Source organism: Lotus japonicus, chromosome 1 (genome assembly GCF_012489685.1).
Source record: "Lotus japonicus ecotype B-129 chromosome 1, LjGifu_v1.2".
NCBI lineage: Eukaryota > Viridiplantae > Streptophyta > Magnoliopsida > Fabales > Fabaceae > Lotus > Lotus japonicus.
Window position 1 is genome coordinate 81103503 of NC_080041.1, and position 12687 is coordinate 81116189.

Consider the following 12687-nt stretch of genomic DNA (forward strand, 5'->3'; position numbering starts at 1 on the left):
ATTTGACCATTAACCCTATATTTAAACAGTGGAAAGTATTTTTAATCTGTACTATCTCATTTCATTTTGTTCCGTTGTATTTTATTATATCACCAGTTATGCTTGATGAAGGTATGAACAATGAATTAATGACTTGGTTATGGTGCTTGATGAAGGTATGAACAATGAATTAATGACTTGGTTATGGCTTCTGTGCAATGGAGGTGGTTTGAAGGTGGTTCTTCTGGGCAATGGAGTTTGGCTTCTATGAGAAGAAAATGGGGTTTAAGGTAATGTTGGTTATGGTGGTTCTTGTGGGAGAGATGGTGTTGAAGGTGGAGTGGCAGACTATACACTGGCTATGAATTCAAATACTAGTTTGGGTGCAATGTGTAGTCACATACAAACTTTCTACCAATCAAAAGAATTTCATTCACTTTTTATCACAAAGTGAGCGATAATGTCTATTTGCATTGTGTCAACAGATATCTTTAGTCTCAATTCTTTTTTTTTTCATTTTATTATTTTAACTGGTTAATCAAAACTTAATTTCTTGTGGGTCTGGCCCTTAGTCCCACACGATTCATCCAGACTGAAAGCCTAGAGTCGGCCATGGTTATCCAACTTCATTTAACCGGAAAGATTAAATTGAGCTATTGCATACTGTTTGGAATATTTTCACATTAAGATCAAACTAAAACAACCGTCCAGGGCATGAGATCAAGTCATCATTCAAATTCTAGTTTATGCATTCAGAGACAAACAACAAATGTAACTAATCCAAGAGTATAGAAATAAACCTCTTGTATTGATGAAAGCTTTGCTATATCTGTACAACTATCAGCCAAACTGAATGCAATTACTAAAAACCTACAATTGCCACTGTCAAGGACCAGAAAAACTCAACAATCAGATACCACCAAAGCTGTTTTATCATCAACGGGGTCGTGATGTGTAGGGGTTGCAGTCCGGGGATCGTGATGTGAAGGGGTTGCAGTCCGACAGTTCAAGTCATTACCCTCTCCTACCTGGTGATTAGGCGCAAAATTAGGGGAAATGCATTTATTACCAGATGGAGTAGAAGATAACCTGATGTATAGAAGATGAAAAGCATCATACCTGCTCAGGAGGAGCATAAGACTGTTCATGGTTTCTCCTAGAAAGATCCCTCAAAGTACCCTGCACAATTTCAATGTCAAAACCCGGGACTATTGACAACTCCACGATAAGATTCAGAATGAATGAAAGTAGCAAATTTCAGATTCAGTTGGCTAAATTTGAATTTAATGCCTACGAGAATATATGTGCACTTCCCTTTCATATGCTTTGAAATGGGAGGAAAAGGAAATTAAATTAACATCTGAGACTAAGAATTCATAGTGAAATCGATAAGCAGGACAGCCTAAGATTTTTTTTATAATCACAAATAGTTTTAGTCTTTTAGAGCGTGTTTGGAAACCACAATCAATTCTATAGAATCAATTCTACTTGGTTAAAATCAATTCTAACTAGTCAAAATGACGTTTGGGTGCACCAGTAAAGCAGAATCAATTCTACTTGACACATCAAGTAGTTGCTTCTGGGTTACACATAATCATTTTTGAGATTTTAAGACTGAATTTCATAATAATATTACCATACAAAACCCACTTTTTTTGTAAAGGTTTCCAAACATAAATCACATCATTTTAACTCGCATGTACCATACGCAATTTTAGTAGAATCAATTTTGTCCATAATCAATTTTGCTAATGTTCATCCAAACACACCTGGAAAAGTTCACACATAATTTACTAACTGAAAATCGTACCATACATAGTAGTCAGTAGCTCGCTATAGCGGCGTAGCAGCTACCTGCCGCTATTGAGATGAAATAGCGGCACACCTCACAATAGCAGCCGTAGCACGCGAATAACGGACAAAATAGCGGCATATCGCGGCCAATAGCGGTGCTATATTGAATCACGGCCAATAGTGGTTTTTAGTTGTGTGTTATCGTTCAAGACCTATGACTTTTATTGCTATCATGAATGTTATGAATTTTAGGCAATATTTGACATCTTTAGGTATTTATATGTATATAGTATTAAGCTTTTTATTATATATAAAAAATCTGAATAGCAGCCATCCCACTTTTGGGGCAGGCTGCTACGCGTCGCTATCCGGGATTGACTACTATGGTACCATATAAATCATATAGAAAGAATGAAATTATAAGTCTACAACTTTGCAGTCATAGGTTCAAGCTGTGGAATCAGCCTCTTGCAAAAACGCAAGGTAAGGCTGCCTACATTAGATCCACAAAGTGAGTTCGGCCCCTCCCTGGAACTTATGCGTAGCAGGAGCTTTATAAGACTAGGTTTTCCCTTTCTCAAAAACAAACCAACTCTCAGTTAACATTAAACAATTTACTAATGTTTTTTCTAGTTACAATTTCCAGTAGATGAAGATGTAGAGTGTCCACTCCTAAGTCCTAAAAGCCAGTCTGTGGAGAGCCTTTACTTAAAATGGGAGTTCTGTGTCTCCCATCCAGCTGATATTGGGACTCATACTCCTACATCAATCTCTTCTGCTGGCAAAGACTGGGTCTGTCCCCGCTGTTGGTTGACAGGCAAATCTCTAATAACAAAGTGATGTAAGATAAGAGACCTAGGGTTCAATCCTTAGCACTCAAGAAACAGAGGAAAAAATAGCAAAAAGATTTAAAACACGGCCAGAGGGGAGTCTCTTCTGGTTAGAAATAAGTGTGTAACTGTGTAAGATAATATTTTTCCCCAATTTCAAATGCTTTAGATAGAAAGATGTCTAGGAATGGAAAATAACACGAATAAAATATCCCCCCCCCATAAAAACCACGTGGAAAAATACTTACCCTATTTGCCCAAAAAAGCCCGCAAGCATTGCAAAGTGACCTTGGACCAGATGGCCCCCTTCGCATCATGGGGGTGGATTTTGAACTTGTTCCACAATGCGTGCACCTATATAATCAGGCAAATCAAGGAGATGGTAAAACATCCAATGCATATCTCAGTTCAAATTGAACCATTAGAAACCCACATTCAGTCGAAAAATTCACATGACAAAAGACTCGCGCTACAGTATTACATGGGTAACATGAAACTTACGAGGTTTCTGATTGAACTAAATCCTGAACTGAATCTTGATCTGCACCCCAACTGTTAGTTCCATCTTGTTTCTTAGCTGATGTAAATTGTCCTTTATTACGTTGCATCCTACATTTGAAAATATATAAGTGAAATTATGAATTGATGCAAATAAAGTCGAAAGATAAAATGACATACAACAACAACAAAAAAAGTGGAACAGAGATGACAAGGAATACTCCACGAGAAGATGAGAGCTTACGAAATGTAGCCTTTCACTCAAGCATACATAAATAAATGGATGTATCAAGCATTCAACATACTGTCGGAGGATATTAAAGTATGCCTTATATTTCATATTTTTTGTACTCAGTTAAATACATGCAAACCAGAAGAGGAAGCAAAAAAAACATGGAAGCAATAATGTTAGTTTTGTGACTTTCATCTAAACTTATTATGCTCAATATTTGACACACAAAAACAGGAAAATAGGGATAAACAAAAAAAGTGGTTAGCGACAGAACATGGCTTGGAGTGACTACCCCGAAAATGCTATATGCAGCTTAGTAGATCATAGAATGGCCACTACAGCAGCTGCAATGAAAAAACTTGTAAACCCACGTAGTTCATAATCCAAATAGTCATAGTTCAGAACCTCTATACTAAAAAGTAAAAACAATAAACAAAGTGTTGTTGATTGTGGATGGCAGAAAGCCGAAATCCCGCCATATAGAAGTTCAGATGGCAGTTGTGCAAACAGAAGATTTAGAAACAGTGCAAAAAAAATGGAAACAAAATCTTTTCCATCATCAGATTTAGAAATATCTTCATGTAAATCACTCATTTAAAGGGTAAAATTAGTGCTTTAGGAATATATCTATTAAGGGTGTGCTTATTTCATCTTTGAGATATAGCACTTTCATGATAAATTTTTGTTCAGAACCTTTCTCTAGAATCTGCTATTTTTAGCTCATGAGAAAATTATCAAAGCAGATTTTGCCTAGGATCTTGGTCTTTTTTTTCAAAAAGACTTGTTACATAGTTATAAAACTTGTGAGAATATTTTCAAAGAAAAATCACTCTCTTTAAAGCACAAACATGCCGCAAATAAGAAAACCTAGGTTTTAGAATTGAGTCAATTGCAAGAATCCATAACATGTTTAAATTTATACACAGACAAGTAAAACGAAAATGAAAAAAATGTACAAAATAATGCACCTCATCACACCAATGAAACTATGAAAGATTTAACGATAGTATTCGGCAAATGTAAGTATATGCTGGCACAACATAACAAAGTTGGATATTAAATTAGGATCCAGTCCTTCCATTATACAAAAGCACTGGCTGTTAAATAGTGAAATTATGAGATTACTCAACACCGTCATCATCCAAGTCAAGATTGTCCCAAATATATGTCATGAGGTAATCATAGTTCTTAACATAGAAGTACCAAAGAAAGATTTTTTCAACTAAACTCATGCACATCGCCCACTCTAAAATCTATATTTCCCAATACTTTGTAAGGAGATGACACTTTAAAGCATGTATTCTTGAGTCTCCACCATAATGACAAATTACATATGTACTACTTACATCTAAACCGGTTTAAAAGCAAACAAAAAAATCCATTCCTAACCATCATTTGAATGATGGTACATATATAAAGCAGCATCAACATTTAAGAGTCCATGCCAACATTAATTTAAAAAGTTTCAATTAGAAAGCCAGTATGCTCACGATCAGATTCACACCTTAGCGCAACTTCTTGACGCACACCATATCTAACTTTCTTATCAAAGCACCGCTCTTTCCTCTTCTGACGAAACCTAATTAACGAGGCTGCTCGCTGCGGTAGACTGCATTTCGCAGGAAACTCCGCTGAACCCTGCACCCAAAAACACAACCAATCAAAACAAAACAAAAACTCATCAGCCACTTTTGCTTGAGCTTGAAGTCCTACAATGAACATGTGTATATATATACCCTCTGATTTGTAGGCGATATCTCCAAACCTTGCGACCCAGAAGATAATTCACACCCTCCCAAAAGCAACAACACTGCTTGAACCTGTCAACAGAAACCAAATGCAACACTTCATTCTCAAAAACAACATAAATCTCCTTCAGTTGCATGGAAAATTCACATTTTTTATTGAAGAAAAAAAATCAAATTGGGGGAAAATAATCAACAGTGAAGAAGAAAAGGGGAAAAAGCTACCTTTTCAGGCGTGACAGAATCAAATACATAAACTTGGCCCCGAAACGAAAGCGTGAGCTGGCTAGAATCATCGCAGGGCGGGATAGACAATTCATGGCCTACACCACCGGAACCATACGCGTTGTCGGTGGAAACATCTTCGACTCCGCCACCGCCACCGCCACCGTCATCGAGGGTATGGGAATCGTAATGGATGTGATTTTCGCCGTCGTTGTCTTCGATCTGATCGGGGATGTTCATGGAGCTGTACATTGTTGGTAGCAGGGTGGGAGAATTAGGGGCTTTCAATGCATTCGAAATTGGAGGAATGGTTGAAACCCTAACCCTAATAATTATGTGAGAATTTGAGAGAGGGAGAGTGAGTTGTCGAAGAGAATGGAGTAAGGAACCAACGAGGGAGGGACAAAGGGGATAAATGTGTCTCAGAATGTCGTGTTGTGAAGGTGAGCAATGTATGAGGGAGTGAAAACTGAAAAGAGGATGAGGTAAAACAAAAACAACCACCTAATGGGCCTCTCTATATTTGTCTCTCAAAAATTTAATGGAACATGGTTAAATAATGTTCTGTTTTGTTTCTTTAAATTTTGGGTTCATTACACAAGAAAATCCTTGTGTAAGGTTGCACAAGTCTCATTTTACCTGCTATTGCAAGTTTCTAAGTTACCTATATTTCTTTAATTTTCAAATTCATATGTTAATTTCCTCTCGTCTCCACCACCCTTCCTCCCCTCAACTTCCACGGCTCCACCCCATTTGCCACCGCCACCACCTCCATCGGATGTTCTCCTCCCTCCCCCACCAATCACCACCAACTCCACCCTGTTCTTCTCTTCCCATTCTTCCTCCTTCAACTAGAACCCAACAACAAACAAGGAATATTGTATGATCCCCACAAAAAAATACCCAGAAACATCATCACTAGAACCAAAAAATTCAAGAAACAAATCACCAGAAATTAATCTCTACCTCTCTTCCTCATTATTCACCTTTTCAATTCTCTGCTTTTTGGTACGACCCATTTCAATTTTTTTACCAAGTTTGAATCTTTGCTGCTTTTCAATCATACCCATATTCTCCTTTTCGAATCAGTGAATCATTTCTATAGCACAACATTGATTGTGGCTTGCAATGAGTGTAACTGTGACCCAAAAGTTGTTGAGTTTGGAAGATTATGATGACGAAACTGATTTGAATTATTGGGGGTGCTCATACCAATTGAATGCTTCCTCTCTTTTGGAATAGCTTGATGCAAAGTTTTTCTCAATTTGAAAAACTTCATTTTCTCCTGCTTCTGTGATAAAGACCAGAAATTCTTCTCCTCCCTCAAGAGTAGAACGAACCCAGATAAGACCCAACCCCAATACCTCCTCCCTCAACAACAGAATCAGAGAAAGACTTAGATATATATATATAGAGAGAGAGAGAGAGGAAAATCGGAGAAGAACTCATTGAAGCCATCGCCGACCACTTTCTCTCCACCTATTCCACTGCAAAACCCTCCTCCTCCCTCAACAGCATAATCAAAGAAAGAAAGGTGGTGACTTTGTTATTAAGAACCCAAATCTGAAGAAGAAAGGTGGTGGCTTTTGTGACGGAAGGTAGAGCTTCGATGATGATAGGCGGAAGGAGGTGGCTTTTGTGACGGAAGGTAGAGCTTCGAAGCTTCGATGATGACAATGATAGAGAAGAACGAAGGGAGTGGTGGAGGAAGGACTAGTGCAAGGTCCTCAGACCAGAGCCTCGCTCCAAGTGCCACCGCAGCCTCTCCTCCTACCGCCGGGGCCGCCACTTTCTCCTCCTCCTCTCCTCTCTCCAGTAAGAATCGTAAGAAGGTGGTGGTGGTTTTTTTTTGTTTTTTTGGTGAAACTAAATTAGATAATGTTAAACCAGATTTAATAATCAGTTAAAAATTAAAAAAAAAAAATTAACCTGAAAAGTAACCTACTACAACAAGTAAATCTAGGGTGGTGCAACCTTACACAAGAATTTTCTTGTGTACACTAAATGAACCCTTAAATTTTGAGTATAATCATGTTTTCTTTTTTTATGGAAAACTTACAAACGACTACAAAGCAAAAGGAAACATTAGCACCCAGGAGAACATCAAGAAGACGGGTAAAGTTACATTGCATGCGAGCAAGCAAACTTACAAGACAATTAATATGACCATTAGTTTTATGAGAAATATGACGAATGTGAATATCTCAATTATGTGCAAGAAGGAGATAGATATCCTAGACTAGCAAACGCATGAAATCTGAATTTCTCCCTTTTGAGAATATCCACAATTTTCATGCAATTTGCATCGCAATAAACTATCTTAATATTCTTCCTCCATTGCAATTGAAGACTCGTTCTCATGGCATGAGCTCTGCTAATAGAGAATGATAGTAAGTTTTCTTAATATTCTACCTCCATAGCAACTTGCCAAGCACCTAGAGAATCGCGAACAACACCACCCATCATCCCTATAAGATTTTGGGTATGGCTATACGGGTCTCGCTGTCAATAGTAAGTGAAACATAGTCTGTCCAGATGCACCAACTAATGCTCATAAAGCAAAGTATAATCATGTTCTAATTCTTATGGTTGGTTTTAGATGTACATGTTTAATTTCTTTTTGATAATATTTCAAGTTTGAATATATTGTAGAGAAAAACATTACTAGGGAGAGCTAACCCCACGAGAATGTAAATGTTGAGGCTCTAGCATGATAGTTAGGGATGAAAATAAGTTAGACCATTCATATCAGCCTTTGACAGTACAAGATAAGCCTTACCAAATTATTAAATAATGAAAGCCAAAACTTTTTCAAAATTCTATTAGTTAAATATGCCAGACTTAAACCATTTAGAAAATCTTATAAGCCTAATAGGCCGGCCAATTTAAATAAATATAATTAACATGAAATTATTTTATAATTGTTACATTAGATTATTATAAGTATAATATCCCAAAATATTGAGTTATTTATAGATTCAAACATATTAGACTATATAATGACTTAATTAGAGGGTTTGGTGGGACGAATCGAGACAATTTGTATTTATCTTTCATCCGATGCTAAATATTTACCAAATAATTTTTTTAATGTGAAGTTGTCCATAGACTGATAAAACCTAATCGGGTACTGATGTAACAAAGACCAGACAACAAAATGATATGTATTAACCCAAAATGTAAATTGAATGTGAATCTCAACTGTGATGAAAATAAATATAAATTACATTATGTAAAGAATGAATTTCAATCTCATTATTGAATTATAAAATAAGATACACACTTGCTAGAGTATTTGTATTGAATTTACATTACACAATGTTCCAATCTAATTGAATAATGAAATGCATTTCTACTATAATATTTCATGGTTGATATTTATCGAGTTGTTGGATACTTGTATCCTATGTTGCACGGATACGGGTACGGTACCAGAACGGGTATGTGGTAAGGCATTTTTTGAAAAAAACAAAGTACGGGTACGCCGGTTATATATATATATTTATTTAAATATATATATATATATATATATTATATTGAAATAAATTGTTTTCTACCACAATATTATTAATTAAAAATATCAAATCTCCTAATGTACAATACTCGTATTTCTTGGCTAATACTCATATCAAAGACCAACATGAAAGTCATCACAGAACGGTGGATTCAATGGTGGCATAATGGGAGGAAGAAGAACGTGAACGACTCTCTCTTCATTCTTCATAGCAGTCGTATGTTAGAAAGAGTGAAAGGTAAATTAGGTTTTGGTCTTTTGAATAAATTGAGAATAATTTTTTTAATTTTTAAAATTACATAAAAAAGTACAAAACAAAATAGTTTTGAACATTTTTCATTTACAAAAAAAAAACTTATCCGGCGTACCCTTGATGTACCCAAAACGTACCCACGGAGTACCCAAAACGTACCCAGTTTTTTTTTGTTTGGCGATGCTTTTGGGTACGTACCCACGGCGTACCCATTGCGTACCCGTATCGGGTACGTACCCGGTACGAGTACTCTGCCAAATTTTGGCGTGCCCGTGCAACATAGCTTGTATCTACTATGACATGAAATTTAAAATCTTTATATGTAATTTAGGAAATTACATTCTTCTATGCACTTCTCATTTATAAGCAATGCCATATTTTCAAGCTAGTGGGCTTTTTTTTTAAAATAAAGCTAGTGGGTAACTAAGAGTGTTCATGGGACGTGTGGACACGGGTTGTGCTTATCTTTCACATGACCTAAGGCAAATTTGACAGACAAATTGGAACGAAACCGAACATGACATACTAGCTTTGTTATGTTTTTATGGTGGAACAAAACATAATATAATGGTTGTTTGAACATAACACTTCAATTTCGTGAAAAATTATGTGTTCTGGGAATGAACATTCAAGAGAGGTATAGTACCTAGAGGTAGAGGGATTGTGCTAAGAGAGAATCAGAATGAGAGAGAGTGTGCTGAATTTCGAGTGTTATTTCATCCAATGAGCCAAAAGTCCTCTACACTTGATAACTACCTCCTATTTATAGAGCTTGGGTACTACCTATTGGGCCAATTGGGCCTCCGAGGTCAAGGCCCATCTGAAGGCCAGGGCCCCGCCTCAGGGCGGGATACATGCTGGGCGTTACCCCTCTAGGGGCTCGCCCAGTCCACTAGTCCACAAGACACCGAGCTCGAGGTACGAGAGCTAAGGGTGTCTTTTAAATGCTTTTACATATGTCTTACAGTACACCAGAATCTGCACTGCCAACATGGCTTGAGAAAAGAGAAGTAAACTATATCGCCAACATGGCGTGAGCAAAAGGAAACTGTCATTTTCAGTTACCCAGTCCACTGACTTGACGAGCAACCCGAGCTGGCAAGTCCACTAGTCCACAAGCGGCGAGAACGATTACTTCGTATTGGCGATAAGTTGGAGCAGGTGTATGATCGTTCGCCGGTGGAAAAGGTGGCAGGCATGGGTCATGTGCTGATCATTCAATCATTGACTGGCGGTAACCCCGGCGAGCGACTGAACTTTGTTGTTGGTGTCACCTGTCAGGCGATGGTGTTTGATATTTATAGTGGCGAGGCTTTTCGCGCTTTCCCACAAACAATAACAATTGGGTTTGACAGTCAAAAGATGAAGGGCGAGCGCCCTTGGTCCGCAAGTCCACAAGCTCGAAGCAGGAGAGCGAAGTGTGTCTCCAAAATGTGACCGTCAATCTCTGTCCCCTTGTGATCCCCCTAGCAGGTCGCCCGTTGCCACTTTCCACTTGGTACGGCGTTCCTCGGCTGGCGGTTTCGACCAACGCGCAGGAACTATTCCCAAGCTTCTAGTTGCAATAGCTTCCCCGCCTAGGAGATCACCTAGCCACGCTACTTGGCGGGATCAACAAAGAATGTATAAAGCGTGTAGGTCGCCGACATGGCGCAAATGAAACACGAACCGCCAATCTCTCCCGCATCCGCCCCTCGTAGCATCTTCATGGATCAAGTTGCTTCCTGGGCGAGTCCCCTAATATGGCGAAGGGACTCAACCAGTCCACAAGACACCGAGCTCGAAGCATGAGAGCACAATGTGTCTTCAAGCTGAAGTCGCCGCCGCATCGTCCCTAGGAGAAGATCCGCCCAGCACGCATGCTCCTTCACTCGCCATAGTCTACAAGTCCACCAGACTCTGTCCAAGTCATGAGGAGTAGGAGTGTCCTCACTTGCCGCATCGCCATCACCATCTTGCTTTAGCCTTATAAGAAATTAGTTTGACTTGCTCGCCACTCTCAGCGTAAGGCCGCCACCATTTTGCGGTAGGTCGCTACCCTCATTTTTGGCGGTAGGTCGCAACCCTCTTGCGGTAGGTCGCGACCCTCTTGCGGTAGGTCGCCACCATTTTGCGGTAGGTCGCTACCCTCATTTTTGGCGGTAGGTCGCGACCCTTTAGCGGTAGGTCGCCATCCTCTTGCGGTAGGTCGCGACCCTCTTGCGGTAGGTCGCCACCCTTAGCGTGAGGTCGCCACCCTTTTGGCGACTTTTGTGTGTCTAAAAACTGAGTCTTACAGGTCGCCACCCATAGCGTTTGGTCGCCACCCTTTGGCATGAGGTCACCACCCTAGCGGTAGGTCGCCACCCTTGGTGTGATCGTCCCATTTCGGGACTCAAAGTGCTTTGGGTTCCAATGGCCAGTTGGATTACCAAAGCGGTGCTCAGTAGAATGGGCAATTTGTACCCCACACATCGCCAATGAATCCGGTTGTTACGTGGGCTTTTCCGGGGCTAATTTAGTTCATCGTGAAACTTGTTTCACTTTGTAACTAAATCGCGCCATCAGGAGCTTGTCCCACCCAATAACAAACCGCTTATGGAAGAGTCTTCCAAGTTTCACAAAACTTTAATGGTGTGCCTCAATTCACCCACTCCTTCTCTTTGATCCGATTTGCTCCCCTCTGTCTGAATCAAAACCAGTGAAGACAATATAACTTCTAATATCAACTTCAAAATAAGAAAATTAGGAAATACAACAACTGAGAAGGGAATCAAATGAAAGATGGAGGAAAAGTTTGAAGGAATTGGAAAATTTGTTGGCCAGCGATCTTAACCATAGCAACGCTTTACTCGCCAAACTTCCATGGCCAAAACAAAACGTGCCCACCAGAATTCCGCCGCCGGAGTAAAACGTGCTTGCTAGATTCCAACGCCAACGACATTCTCTCACCGTCGAACTCCATCGCCAACAACACTAGCTCGCCGCCTACCTTCAAAACGTGCTCGCCAAAGCCAACACGTGCTCACCAGAATTTGCCCACCGCCTAACTTCAACACGTGCCCGCCAAAGCAAAAACGTGCCCGCCAGAATTCCAACGTCTCGGGATTGGCTCTGCTCCTCATGTATTGTTCTCTGGACAGATTCCTCGCCTTTGTTCTTTTCTTCGTCATTACCGATCTGCTCTCCCTTGCCTACATGCTTCCTCGATCTGAAGCTTCACCTCTGTTGACGTTCTTCATTGTCGGTCTGAACCGTGTTGCTCCGATCTGCCATCGCTGGATGCGCCTTCACCCTGAATCTCGATCTGTCATTCTCTCGTGAACGCACCTTGTTCTTTCCCCTCCGCCTTGCCACCGATCTGAAACTCCGCCTTTTATCGCTGCTTGGGCGACGTGTCGCCCTTTTCCAACTTCGCGCGCTTTCTTTTGAAAGCGTCGTCTTCCTCATCAAGAATATAAGTGTTGGCGCGAGCACGCATCTCCTCCATCGAACGCGCCGGCTTACGTGTCAATTTGTTGTTCAACCCTCCCGGTAGCAAACCGTTTTTAAATGCTAAAGCACAAGCTCGAGGCTCCTCGTCCTCAACCTTGACCGACGCTGCGCTGTACCTTGCCATGTACTCTTTCAGTGATTCT

General features: G+C 39.9%; 1 protein-coding gene across 1 annotated transcript; it reads right to left on the bottom strand.

Moving 5' to 3' along the window:
• Positions 1-640: 640 nt before the first annotated feature.
• LOC130719413 (GATA transcription factor 25-like) lies at positions 641-5766 on the bottom strand. Its single transcript, XM_057570042.1, has 7 exons — positions 5304-5766; positions 5070-5153; positions 4838-4971; positions 3105-3212; positions 2852-2957; positions 1099-1158; positions 641-1007 (listed from the first exon to the last, which is right to left on the bottom strand). Exons 1-7 carry the CDS (start codon positions 5553-5555, stop codon positions 882-884), a joined length of 870 nt encoding a protein of 289 aa, XP_057426025.1. The 5' UTR covers positions 5556-5766; the 3' UTR covers positions 641-881.
• Between the last annotated feature and the right edge of the window lie 6921 nt (positions 5767-12687).